General features: G+C 34.3%; 2 protein-coding genes across 4 annotated transcripts in view; one reads left to right on the top strand and one right to left on the bottom strand.

Moving 5' to 3' along the window:
* Window positions 1-7550, top strand: part of Tmep (Transmembrane endosomal protein) — a 30789-nt gene extending 23239 nt beyond the window's left edge. Inside the window, exon 8 of one of the 2 annotated variants that reach the window (XM_076123136.1) lies at window positions 4599-7550. In XM_076123136.1, coding sequence (XP_075979251.1) covers window positions 4599-4750 — 152 coding nt within the window. In that variant the 3' untranslated portion in view covers window positions 4751-7550. Of the gene's footprint in view, window positions 1-458; window positions 2210-4598 lie in introns of those variants that run through there. The other variant, XM_076123137.1, reaches the window with a different exon arrangement.
* Window positions 7551-8029: 479 nt separating this feature from the next.
* LOC142978413 (dual specificity protein phosphatase 22-like) overlaps window positions 8030-14819 on the bottom strand; it is a 48844-nt gene continuing 42054 nt past the window's right edge. The window contains exons 6-9 of one of the 2 annotated variants that reach the window (XR_012959758.1): window positions 13935-14108; window positions 13469-13658; window positions 12998-13110; window positions 8030-11760 (exon numbers count right to left, since the gene is read on the bottom strand). Coding sequence is in view for 1 of the 2 variants with exons in the window: in XM_076122852.1 (XP_075978967.1) it covers window positions 11733-11760; window positions 13469-13658; window positions 13935-14108 (392 nt within the window). In the remaining variant the exon portion in view is untranslated. The remainder of the gene's footprint in view (window positions 11761-12997; window positions 13111-13468; window positions 13659-13934; window positions 14109-14819) is intronic. The other variant, XM_076122852.1, reaches the window with a different exon arrangement.

Raw genomic sequence — 14819 nt, 5'->3', positions numbered from 1 at the left:
TGTAATACGGTTTGACAGTTTGTAGTTAATAAGATTTTGTTTTTTTTATATTCTATGGTCCAATACTGAAACTAGGAATACAATAATAAGCGAAATCAAAGGTTTTAAAAATGTGTGCGTAATAAAAAACTTTACTGATTTCATCGAGGAAGAATTTAATGAAGTATATTTTTATTTTTTTCCGTAATAATAACTTTTTTGTCTTGTAATGACATGAACAGGAAACTATTTAATTGTTTAATATAAATAAAAATATTCATATTTTTTTCATTATTATCCTACATACGAAGAAAAACGTAGGTGAAACAATACACTAGTATCAGATTACACATATTTAAAGATAGGATAATATTATTACTTAATATTTTATATATGCGTCCAGTTACCATCTTATACCATTTACCTACATGTATAACGAAGTAGGCTAGGTTTTATTTTTTGGTTTTATTTTCTTTCAGATGTCACTTCTCACCTGCCTTATGAGAAACTATAAACTCTGCCATAGCTGTGCTCTGCATGACGTGCATTGATGTCCGTTTACATGTAATAATTATATACATACAAGCCCGAGCATGGAAACACCACTAACAAAATAATGTTCATTAATTACGTGTGTTTCGTTACAATATGCCTCCGGTTTTACAACAAAACATTCCATAAAATCAACAGTATTTCGAGTATGACATCATAAATTGCAGTATTTTTTCTGAAAGTATTGAGAGGGTAAAACCGGAGTCATATAAACGGCATGCTGGTTTATCTAAAGAGATTAAAGATATTAAAATGAGATTTCTTATCGTCAAATTCTGAAGAATTTTAATATCATGCTGACGTTTTCTGTTGTTTAAAAACACAGCATGATATTAAAATGACTAAAAGATTTGACAGGTGTGAAAAGATTAACCGAATTTCGAGATTTTACACACACACATGCACACATATATTCAAAAAGTGCCTTAGAAGAGAGGTGTATAATACTTTTGGTTTTCGGTGCTCGGTCTACAGACCCACATTCATTAGTTAAGATGTTTATTTTTATAATATCGAGGTATTTGGCTAGTCCGAAACGCATAACGAATTTTTACGAAAATCTTAGGTAAGTTACGAACCGAAGGCATTGTTCGGGAACAAATTTGAATGGCGTACCCGGAGTTAACAGGGAAATTAAACAACATTTTTGAGGAGGATCAAATGATCGGTTGCGACATTAGTGTGGTAAACGTTGGGTCTAACATCTGTCAAGAATGGAAAAAATACCTTTTTATTTTTATTTAGAAATATGGCAATTCTTTTAAGGATAATAGTATTCCACTTTCAAGCAGTAAAATTCGTTGGAATAACGACATTCTCAAAATATAACCGAGCGACGATAAATTATAATTATGAAGTCTAACAGAATATTATTTGTTTAACAGACTTATAAGAGAATATAATAGTTGTTCATTAGATTTTCTACTACCCACGATACCAACATTTCATAGCACATTCAATAACAATTTTACAATATAATTTGTCGTTTACATTAATTCGGACTATTCATTGCCATAAAAGTTAGTAATTATTTCGTACTTATTCGCCTTTAGTATGTGTTGTGTAAGGTTTAGCGTGTAAATGTTTATTTTCTGTGATTATATTAATTTCTTTTTTTTGTATTACTTTGTTACTTTTCTTATAGTTACAGGATATGATCCTTAGTTGATTGCTAGAATTCAAAAATTATGTAGAAACCGCCCTGAGATCGTTTCTTTTTTTGTAAAAGCATTTTTTGGCATTTATCGGGTTGTTTTTTCTGTACATTTTTATTTATAGTTGAAAAAAATATTTTTTTCTTCGATGTGAAACTAGCCTTTGTTGCCAGACCAAAGAACGGCATTTCATATTCCCACTGTCAGTTAAATGTCGACGCGAGTTTATTGCCAACGCTTTGTAATAATACGCGCTTTGATATACGTTTAACTTAATTAAAAATAACTAACAACCTGTAAAGCCATACTTGTGTTTTCTTTCCTAAATATTGTTATCATAATATTATTTTTTAAATAGGAGATTTTAATATTAATTATAGTTTTGGTAAATAAATAAAATTTTAAATATTATTACAGGTTAGGTTTAAGTTGTAATTATTTTGTACCGTTCACCACAGTTTGATTTAAAACAACACTTGTATTTCGCCTCTCACTAATAATAAATAAAGGATATTACCTACTCATATATTATTTTTATTATACACATACCACGACATTGCCCAATAGCCCATTAGGTAGCTAGGGTTGACTACAGAAGACATACAGGTAAGACTGTTTTCAAATACGGCTTTTATTTATTTAAGTTGCTGGCATGCTTTAACTTTGTTTGGAATGTTTCATGATACCATATGCACGTTTGAATGTGTTTTGTAAATCATTAAAGTACCAGATAAGACAAACTTTTTTATAATCTGCATGAAATATGCAGGATATAAACTATTAAATATGGAATATCGACTATTGATAATTTAGCAACGTTATCCGTAAGCACACGTTATAAAATGTAGTGGCACATATACAGTAACATCCACTTTACACAACAATTTAACCTTTTCACCGCCAGAGTAATATTGAAAATCGGTGTTCCCCACGCCAAGCAATAAATTCCTTCGTTTATACCTACAAAATAATAGTCACGGGAAAAGTGTATATCGATAAAACTTCGATTAATTTTACGTGTTCTTATATTATGAGTAAAAATTGCATAAAAGTACCACATATTGAATTTCTCCCATGTGTCAACTTTACACTACTCAGTACTCATTACCCAATAATAACAATGATATACACGAACAATTTGCATAAAAAAAGTACTTAATTCAAATATTTTATTCAAAAAGTCACAGCACTAATCCCAGTTGTGACGACACCTTTTGACGTTAAGAAACGCCACTGGCGTGGTCAGCGCTGCGATTTCAAATTTTGCCGCCTTATATTAGAGATGTATCAGTGTGACCCGCTCCTGCTTAGCACGGGTATTTAATAACAATATTTCTCCACTATTTCTTGAATGTAATATTATACATAAAACATTCCTTTTTAATCATTCTATCTATTAAAAAAACGCATCAATATCTGTTGCGTAGTTTTAAAGATTTAAGCATACAAATATACTATGTAGTGATAACATATTTCTAATATTGAATAACGACAAAAGTAGTAACTATACCTAAAAGGTACAATAAACATAGATAGTACGTATTGGCATGATAACTGTGTTTTTTTGTTAGTCCTACAACATTAATAATACCTTTATTGTTTGTTTAATGTATTCAAACAATAACTTACCTCTAAATCGTCACTCCTTAAAGATTCTGCTTCAGAATATGTAACATCATCTTCTACACCTTCTAACACTCTCAACAGCTCTTCTGTCGTCATTTGACTTGAAGACATTTTTGTGGCGCAGATGGTGTACGAAAAATTTATTATACACAAGAATTTATGTACCTATTATTAATAACGTATTGCAACAACACTACGAGTGTCCAGCAGCGCGGGTGACGTCAGAGCGCGCCGTCTGATTCCGTCAGTGGCGTACGAAGCACTGTAAGGGATTCCGCTAATAGAGATGCGCGAGAGTTGCCACAAAATGATCGATTTGCACTTATTTAGTCATGAGTTTATCACTAGATATGGTAGTTTTATTACATATTTAGGTTTGTATTGAATCTAATTTAAAACATATCAGACAAAAAATTTTTTTTTCAGAAAGGAGTGAAGTATTTCAATTTGTTTTCGAAATATTGCATAAAGTGTTTAGATTGTAGTCCTTTTCCTTGCACATCACTAGTTGACGCGTCTTCACGTCTGTGGCGTGGATTTGCGGGCTAAATTTATACATTTTGCATGATGATTTACTTTGTTTTTTTTTCAGGTACAACTGTCTAATTATTATATGTCTTTGTGTAATAATGTAATAAATATGTTTAGGTAATAATAACAGGAGAAAGAAAACACTTGAAACGTATTGTTGTATGTTTATTTTGAACTATAAAAAAGTGATATTTTTGACGTGCTATCACGTCGATGGCGTCGTGAGCGATTTTCAATTTTACGTCTCTTAACGTCCGTGGCGGTGAAAAGGTTAAATTAGATCCTTAGTTCCACAAAGACACTGGTTTAACTTAAAATATAAAACAAACTACTTAACAGATTTATGTACCTACTTCTTACACAGAGCACAGAATAGTAACTTTAAGTTGCCACTGATTTAATAAATAACTGTTTTAAGGTATATTAGATGCACTAGTTACTATCACTTACACTGGACTATATTCGTCGCTATAAACTCGTTTTTGTAATGTAATTTTGTGACACGAATTCGCTTACGTGCACGGAAGTGCGTACAGAGAGTCATGCCAGAGAAATAAATCCAATTGATTTAAGTCCCTGCAGGTATAAGTTGTTATACAAAAACGTGTTCATACGCTTTGAAAAAGTCCATCATGTCTACAAAGGAATTAGGTTTTACTACTAATACCAACACAATGAACGTGTCACACAATGAGAATATAAATCTTATATATCTGTGTATGATTGTAACTAATATAAAATGTAACTAATACATAGTGATGCGCGGTGGCGCAGGCACGGGTAAGCGTTCGGACGAGGGGGCAGCACTGGCGCCGCGCCCGCCGCCACAGCGCGTGGCCACCATCTGCCACGCCACTAACTACCACGAGAAGACCACGCTGCTCAGCTCTGACGACGAGTTCCAGTGAACCACAGTATAATGTTTACAGCACAATCAGCCCCATTTACGGCCATTGTTGTTATTCGACTAACGTGTCCAGTCTTTTGTAAGTCAAAAGATTTAGGCACACTTTGCTTTCTTCAAAAATTTTACTTTTGATATTGGATAGACTATTATTTGCATATTTTCAGATAAAATTAATTTAGTAATGATAGTTCTAAATAACATTCCATTGGATTAAATTTTGAGTCGTTTAGATTGACTAAAGCTTTACGTTTTGCATTTCTGAACAGCATTTTATACGGTAAAAATCCTTCATATGCAATTATTTCTCTAGCAATTACTTAAATTGAATATGAGAAAGTGATTTGTTCGTTTATCTTACGGGCTTGTCGAATAACAACAAAGCCACGGTAATATAAAATTATCTAGGAATGAATCCTAACCTATCTAAAAGTTCATTTTAAAAAGCAAAAATATATTTTTATGTATTCCTTGGAGTCCTTTACATTAAAAAAAATAAATAGAAAAAAAAATACAAGTCTATACGCCTGACTCATAGCTGTACATTTGTTGTCAATATTCAGAAGGTATAAATCATATGAAAGCTTTATTCATTGGTGGATTTAATAGCATAATATTAAAAATAATATATATTTATTTATTAAGATTTATGTTGTCTAGTTTTATATTATGTCGTATCTCTGTTAATTTGATGTAGCGTTTTTAGTGTCGTATGTTTATTCATTTGATTGATGCTTACGTTAGGGTACTACTATTCTGTAGAACTTATTCACGATGCCATACGATCCTAAAATTATGAAAGTAATCAATGCGAATAATAAATAACTTGTGTAACAGATAAGTCACTTGCCTTTGACATGTAGATGTTATTGCGGTACGAGCGACAAACCACGGCGACACCGGCGCGACATAGGACGTAAGATTGTATAGTTTGTAAAATAAAAGTAAATGAAAAGCAAATGATACATTACAAAGTGTACAGGAAAAAGAGGAATTATTATTCTATAGATAGCTATAAACTCGCTATAAGGGCAGTAGAAGACTAATGGCGAATCCTCTTATGAAATTATGAGTTTAAAGTAACGTAGGTCATTAATAAAACAATGGAGGCACCTTTCCACATATCTCAATTAATGTCGAACTGTTCATTGTTATTCCAATATGAATCCTTTGGATGTGCCTTTTGCCAGAACATACCGCAAGTTGAATGCTAAATCTCAGCTTTACATACGTTTGCCCGTTCATTTATGACTTAGTAATTAGGTAAAGAAATATTTGCTTTAAATGTGATGCACAAATACATTCCTTCTTGCCGAGAACCAAAGAAAGTCACTGCCAAAAATAACTTTTGCTAAATAAATAAAGTCAGATAAAATGTAGCCAGTTTAATGAAAATGCAGGGCCATTTAGAATTAGTGGATTGGATTAAACAGTTGAAAGATCGAAGCATTATTGTCAATGCTTACCTCTGCTTCGCCGTCCAAATTGCTTAGGCTCAAACTTTCAAAAGGTATTGTCCATAAGTTCATAACAAAATTACCACTTGCAGTTATTACGTGCTCACTGAAGTTGAAGCGATGTATGTGATAGAAACCTGTGCTGTGCAACTTGTTGGTCGATATTGTTAGGTATAATTCGACCATTCGACAGAGCGCAGTTATTAATCGATTCTTTTAATATTGCTTTACACCTAAAACATTTGGCTTGGGCGATATGCAACATGTTGCGCAACATATTTTCTATAAACGTCTTTCCAGTGAGATAACATTAAAGAAATATCGAATAAAATGTCTAGGCAGACCCTCTAGTCAATTTTCCTAGAATGGTTTTGGTTGTAGACTGGTTCGTCTGAATACTGGTCTCAAGCGTGGTAGTAACCATCTGACAGTCGTACAGAGTCAGTTTTCTGAACAGCTTTCGTATCTCTCACTGGAAAGACGTTGCGTTTGAGGATTATCTATTAATTGCTTACAATTAGGTAAGAAAGATTGTGGGTCTCTTGATAATTGGTCAATCCCTAATTAAGAATAATTTAACTTACTAATTATTTTTGTGTTAAATGTATCCTCAAGTACTTCGTTGTTTTCTTGTTATATTAATTAACTTTGTGTATGTAATGTATCGAACGTTTTAAATTAGGTAAGTATCTAACTATATTATTATTTATTTGATTACTGTAAGTACATTCTACCTTTAACTAAATGTAAATAATAATAAAACCCCTTTTATTTGTTTTGCTTTTGAACGGCATTGTAGTGGGATCTAAAGTGTTGATATTTTTTTAAATTCATGTTTTAGTCAATTACCTTTTCATAAATCTGCCTGAAAACTTTTAGATCATATAAAGAATGTAGATATATCCGATCCGAAAGTTCAAAGTGTTCTGGTGAATAGAAATTCTAAAGTATCTATATTTTATTACAAGTATATGTCTTCAACGTATTAGGTGTGTTATTATGTTAGTGTAGATAATGTGTTGTGTACTAAATAGCGTAATGTATATTTGTTTTTTGATCTCATGGATGAGTTTGCATTCGCAGATATCTTTGTATGATCTAACAGCCTTGCATTTTAAAATAATCTATGTGAAATATAGGCCAATCATATATAATAAGAGCCTTACTTTTCGGGATTAAAAGAATTATTTTTGTAACAGAAATAGTATGTGACAGTAACACACGTGTTTCACAAAACGATTGTTGAAGAATATAACATGGATTAACGTTAGATATTTTTAATTAAAAATGTTTTAGCTCCAAGTTTTTAAGTATATGTATAAATAAATAACGATATTGATATACCAATGGTGTCTTTTATTTATTTTTTGTTTCCTTACATGCTTACTCATACTCTACCTCTATTAAGTGTAGGTACAACTTGCTATGATTTTTCATTAGCTTGGCGCTACCTGTAGGTAGTTACAAACAAGCCATTAATAATTAATTAGGTACGTACCTCAGGTCAGAGTAGGGTTGCCAGATTCAAGCTGATCATTTCCTGGACATTTCTGGGGCCACGAACGTAATCAGTTTTGGTCTCCGGTCCGAGACTACACTAAGTAGGGGTGACCAAAAAAAAATGTCGTTGCATCGTAGTTTTGTAAAAACTAGTATGTTTTCATTCCGGAACAGCGAAGTAAAATTTCTTGGACACGGGACAACACGCGAAATTTCGGGAAAATCCCGGAAATCCCAGCCATCTGGCAACCCTAGGTCAGAGACAAGTAATACTTCTGTATCTCAGAAGAATAGGAGTTACGACGACATAAAATCAAACAAATATAACTGGTATTAAATTTTATATTAAAAATATAGGTACAGTTACATAATAACCATATTTTCCACATTGCTGTTGCGTTCTCATGTGTTATTGCTTCAATACCATCGTAAAGGCCGAGGCTGATAGCCTGCCTACTTAGCCGCTAAGCTCTGAGTGCATAACAGAAAAATATGATGTACAATTCGTATTAACATAGTACCTACATGTCATGGCTGACAAACAAACCGGGTAGGTACACGTTCATTAAAGGCAATTCTCTATTAAATATGACTTTGAAAATAACCAATAATAGGGGCAATATGTGATAGTCAATGCGTTTGAAAAAAAAGTATGAATTTAGACCCATTTATAGTATTTTTTTTGGGTTTGCTTGTAATTGAATAGTTACTAAAATGTACAATGTATGCTAACCCATAACGCCCGAATTATTTAGTGTTCAATTTTATAAATGCAGTATCTAGTAAGCAGAAGTACTTAGTTCAACAAACAGGATTATAGAGCATGGACTTAGCATTTCGTCACATGTGCCAAACTTTGCCAACGAATGAACGAGCCCCATAAATAAATAATTATGTATTTATATAAATCTTCAAATATCAATACATATCATGTTTATAACATCTTTTCACATAAAAATAACATTAAATTTTACAAAAAATAGTGCTCATTAAATATATTTTCTTAAAATATTGTCATTTGCGATGGATCAAATTTTATTGATGTGTGTTAGTTTCCGATTTGTAAGTGTTCTTAAATTTGTTCTTAGGATTAATTCATTAGGAATACCTATGAGTAGAAAGAGCGCTAATTTAAATCGAGTAGTTAATTGATATAAACTAAACGTAAGTTTGTAAAATGTAAAAACAGCACAATATAAAACGAATGAGTACCAGCTTAGAGCATTTCTATCAAATCCGGAAAATTCCATGGAAAACTGGTCCATATTTTTTTTCTTTCCGAATAGTTTCCTTTTATCTCTCTACATATCAATCAAGGAAGAGGATTTTAAGAAGAGAAGTGAAAACATTTCCCTTGGAAATATGTAACTATAGGGAAATAAAACGACTACTTATTTACATATTTAAATCGTAAGGAAACTTATGAAAGTCATTGTGGAATATCTCACAAAAAGACCGAACAGCGCTTGGACCGACATAGACTTCATTTATAGTTAAATCAATATTCAAAGGCTGTTATAAGTAGTCCTGCTGTTTAATGAACATTTTAAGAAATCATTTGATCGAATGCTTTTACCTTGTAAAATCGTACCTCTAGTTTCATTACCGACTCTTTCAGAATATATTCCGCGGTGTCAGATTTCAGATCTGGAAAAGCAATTTCCGCGCTCTTATCTACCTCGCCCGCTTAAACTAAATTCAAAACGATACTAAAGGAAATATTACTATTGATTTACATAAAATATTTACAGACTTATAATAGATTTATAACAAAGCTACAGTGGCAGCATTTCATAAGTAATCATAAAGAAATTTATAAATAATTCTCTACATTATGCCACCGTGCTAAAGGCATCTAAATCACAATTTCCTAAATCAGGCTAAGCCTTGTAAGAATGAGAGAAAGAGAGAGAGAAAGATATGCAAAAATTCACAACATAGTTCGACCCTAGGAGTTGGTGTTATAACGTGTTACGATAATGTAATGGGCTTATTAGAGCATGTACCAACTAGCAATATCGTACGTACCTATTTGTAAATAAACTATCTTCTTCATGTGAATCGATTACGTTATTACAGGTACTTGCTAGTCGGTTATTACCCTAATAGGCGAATAATGAAATTGTACACGTGCAGACTCTAAAATAAATTGTGCTTGTGCTAGGAACGGACTCAGGTTTCCATTTGAGCAATTATCTAAGAGTTCGCAAACACTTTTGCTTTTTCTACATTTTTTACCCGAAGCAAAAGGTCCGCCGAGAGCAAGCTGCGGTCTTTAAATAACTGATTCGTGGATATACAACTTAATACCTAATTGAGGGTCAATATTATATCTAGAAGTATACAACTGAGGTCCATTTTTCCGTTCATAAAATCTTACAGTTAGATAATAGCGATAGAATATTTTACAGCGTTGTTTTACAAAACATAAAATATAAATTAACAAAAATATACTTTTAAACTCTCGCGTTGCATGTTTAATGTATAATAGAATACGGGAATTAACGCGAACACGCATTTTACCTTAAAATGCCTGTTCGCGTTAACTCACTCGCACTCACTCGCACTCGCCGTGGTCCCAGGCAGACTCTGCCTGGGACCACGGCGAGTGCAACCTGCGCCGAAACGTTAGGCATTTTAAGGTAAAATGCGTGTTCGCGTTAATTCCCGTATTCTATTATACATTAAACAAAAATATAATTTTATTTAGGTACAGGGTAGGTCGAGTTAAAATGTGAAGATCACGTTTCATATTTGACGCGTCATAGCTGCAAATATCAAATGTGAAATTCATTACAATATAGATAAGTAGTTAAGTATTTTCTCATAGAACTTTACATTCAATCAGGTCACTCAAGATTTTTAGTAAATAGATTTTTTAAACTTCAAAGGCATTTAAATAAACATCGCTACTGATAAAACTAGCTACAATAAAATTGTAATTACAAGCTAGTATGTAGGTATTCTAAAAGTAGAAATCTTAGAAATAGAAATCTGTACCAGTCAGAGCGCCATTATTCCGACTAATAAAATGTACGCGTCTCGATCACAATCCTATTAAAATATCTTCTAACTTTAATCTTCATAACATTAGCACGTTGTACTCTTTTCTTTCATAGTTTAAATAATTGAACTAATAAGACATTTCTCGGTAACATTTTAATGAATACTTAGAATAATACCGCGACCAATCTTTGGACTTCACATTTCTATTTAGACGATCTTATCTAATTCTTAATCCTTAGTCGTTAGAATCCATCAAAGATGTCCGATATTTTAGTAGTTCACAAATTATTCCTCGAGACAACTGGCAATAATACAAACGTTGCAATTATAGATAAGTACATAAACTCGTATTGCATAACGCCACACAATCATAGTCGTTGTTTCAGCATAGCTTTCTTACTGCGCAAACCCAGACAGATAAGTTCCAGCGCAATATAATACGGAGCGCTTGCGCTCAAGATATAAAGCGACAGTCTCGTGACGTAGAAACATCTGTCTCAGATAATATCATACAGGCTGAGGATTGCTTCGTACAGATACAACACTCGATAGTACGTTCTCGGAAATAAATTCGGTCTTGCAACAGGACAGAAACTGTTCTCACTAATTTCCAGGGCCCTCACTTTATCACCTATACATGAGCGCGAAATGGGCATCTAGCATAGTTTCGTTGATGAATGGTATTACACATTACAATAAATATATATCACGATTGACACCGCAAAGGCAAATAACAACTTTAGAATTGATATAACTGCCACAATCTTTTAACCATCAACATTATCTTAACTTTTCAATATCATCATTCTCCGTCAAAACTTCATCATTCATCAAACTTAATATCGTTCCACTCATCGTCCAACACTTTCCTTACAATATTGCTTACAATAAATGCTTCTTGTAGGCGTCGGAAGCCGTCGAAGCATCGAAATGTGCATTAATCACTAAAGGACGTGGATGTCAATGGATGCTGTTGTTGTGCGAGTGACATTGGGCGGATGTTGGACGACGCACGGTTGCCTGCTACGAACACCGCTGCACCGCGCGCGATCTGAAACATTATGATATATTGTAACACACCGTAATAAAACTAATAATAAAATCCATTGGTTCTCTAACGTATTCTGTCAAGAATTGGACTCAAGTTGTTGGTATTGAACACAACAAAGCGTGATCGCGTTTTCAATTAACGCCACAATTCGGGTGCGTCCTGCGTATCCTACATATTGCGTGGAAACGCAAATTACTCGTAGAGGCGTCCCACCGGACGTCAGCATCACGTTAAATTTTATGATGAACCGCCGTCCTCCGCTCGTTAAATATGAATCTAATACCAGAGAGTTTGCCGGCTTCATACGATATGCATATGGGACGTCCAATTATATTTTCACGTTGAAGTTTCGTCAGCCTAAATGCTAAAGTATGCATCTGTGGCAAAGCTAAAGGTTAAAGGCTGGCCGAAAATGTGTAAAAATACTTACCTAAAGTCAAAATAAAGGCTTATTTTTTTATTACGTTCTTTAAATAGCCGCTTCTAATTTCAAAAATCCTTAGCTTTAATGGTTTTTAATGTATAACCTTCGTAGTGGTAATTAGCACAAAACAGTCTAGTCTTATCATATCTCACGAGCTTGTCTGTCTACCTTATACCGTTAAACATCACCGTACAGCGCTCTATAAATTTGAATATTAAACGTTTCCTTGCAACAAATCCTCGGTGTACATTACGGAGCTTGATTGCAAGCTTCGAGTCGTGCAGAAATGTGTTTCCGACTTATCTGTACACAATTGAATGAAAACGGCGTCGCAGAGCCGTCCTACTTACAGCGATAAAGATAATACTATACAGAATGAGAAAACAATAGCCAAAGAGGCTCTATTCATCGTGGAATGTACTGTTGCCTCAATTATTTAAAAACGCTTCATTAGGTTCATCGGCACAGCGATAAGGAAGTCTTTCTCATTTATGTTACCTGTTCTGTTCGGTTTGTTTTGCAGTTTCGCGGTGATTTTGATATAAAGTCACTTTATTTCTTACTAGATATAAAAGCAAAAGAAAATTATACAGACCTAGCTTAAATATATATAAAAAATGACTACTGTACATAATGAATACAATTATGGAACAGTCAAATAATGGTTGAATACGAAACACAGAATCGCTAAATAAATACAAACTAAACTGTAATGGCAAAAGAAAATTTCAGTTAACAAAAGTGGAGAGCTTCAACAAAACAACGATGATTGCTAAATAATTGCGAGAACAAAAGAAACAATGGTTTGGTAACCTTGCGGCAAGGGTGCGAGGAGAGTGATTAAAACCTCTTGAGACATGACGGGGTGACGTCACAACGAGTCGGGGTCCCACTTCACCGAGGGTATAACCCACGCAACGCCGGGCCTATGATCAACATAACAATCAAAAGATGAATGAAAATACGAAAACGTGAAAAAATCAAGTACGTATGTAATGAAGCAACTGAGGAAATAAGCGAATGACCAAAATATGTAGGTACTCAATGTAATTTTTAAAGAATGGCAAAGTAAAAGGCCTAATTTAAACCTAAGGCCTATTTTTATAATACATTGGTGGTAAAAACTATGGCCCAAAACAAAAAAGATTACATTTTGAAACTTTGTTCAGTTTTAAATTAAGAAAACACTTTTAAAGTTAACCTATGGAGAAGAATACTGAGCAGCATAAATTAAAGCGGTGGTAAATGGCAGGGGATGATGACAGTAGCTGGTGATGAGCTGACCTGTGTGGTGCTCTGTGCGGGGAGCCGGGCGGCGAGGAGGCGGGCGAGAGTGCCGGCGTGGCGGGCGCGGAGGCGGCGCGACGACGCGAGTACTCCGTGCCTCCCACAGCCATGGCCGTGCCGCCGCCCACCGGGTCCGTCACACGGGTCACGCACAACCCTGATGCCGAGCGTGATGGCCGGGACGGAGCTGCAACATCACATTAATAACGAATTTTCTCATGGATGATTTATCTAGTCCTACAACATTAAGATTGGCTGAAAGTAGCTATTGAAGTAACACTCCTAAAAATCAAGGAATTTCAGCAAAGAGCTTACGTATTTTTCCCATTTTATAAAAAATCCTGTGTGGTTAAGTTATCCTTGTAATTTCTAAATGATATTTGGCAGTACCAAAGTCCTTCTTTTATATGCGAAGCTTTGTAATTACATAATTACTCCAATGAATGTACGAGTAAAGGCATACCTCCAGTATAACTATAAAGTCCTGCAGGCGAGGACCTCGGTCGATACCCTGAGGCGGTCGACGTGGTGGAAAGTGTTGAAGGCGACCTCTTCAGCCCTGGACCTTCCCCGGGCCCTGCGGCAACTGACGGCTTCCGCGGTCGCGGTTGTCTCTTCGATCCTGTTCTGCATACCCCTGATGTGAGAGACGCAATGATACTGCTATAGTGAGAGTGAATGTGCATACAAGAACACCTCTAAAACTAGTGCACGGTGGAACAACGATGCTAGTTGTGGCATACTGGCATATATCGTCCTGTTTCAGATTTTGGCAATTCTAACTCGGCATATCAAAGAGCAAATGACCATGTCTCCCGTCTGCTCATTATCAGTCACGCAGTAATAATTTTGGTCCATTTCTTACACAAAGAAGTTATGACTGGGGCAGGCGAGAGACCGGTCCTAACTCGATGTACATAATTGCCAGACTATAATGCTTTTAAAAGCGATGCCATGTAAGCGTAAAAAGTAATGGTGCTTGAATCGTACTCGTTATATTAGGTACATTTTCTTTTCACGACTTGAAAAATAAACTACCATTAGATAAAAACGCTAAAGTACCTAATCGAAACTTGAAACTATAGTAATGGACGTGACAACAGTATGTTACAGTGGAGAATGTTATACAACTCTCTTATTAAGTTTTAATCTATCAAAACATCAAAACCAATTAGTTTGATCTCGTCACTATAAAGAAATATAACTATCTTTAAAAAGATTTATCTGTTTAAAGATATTCATAATTTCTGCTTTATAACATCAAAAAACACATCAATCCAAACACAAAAGTAAAACTGTTTCGTGTTACGACATTAATACGAGATTGTTAAGTGTAACAGAATTATTA

This window comes from Anticarsia gemmatalis, chromosome 14 (genome assembly GCF_050436995.1).
Source record: "Anticarsia gemmatalis isolate Benzon Research Colony breed Stoneville strain chromosome 14, ilAntGemm2 primary, whole genome shotgun sequence".
NCBI lineage: Eukaryota > Metazoa > Arthropoda > Insecta > Lepidoptera > Erebidae > Anticarsia > Anticarsia gemmatalis.
This window is presented reverse-complemented; position numbering and strand designations above follow the sequence as displayed.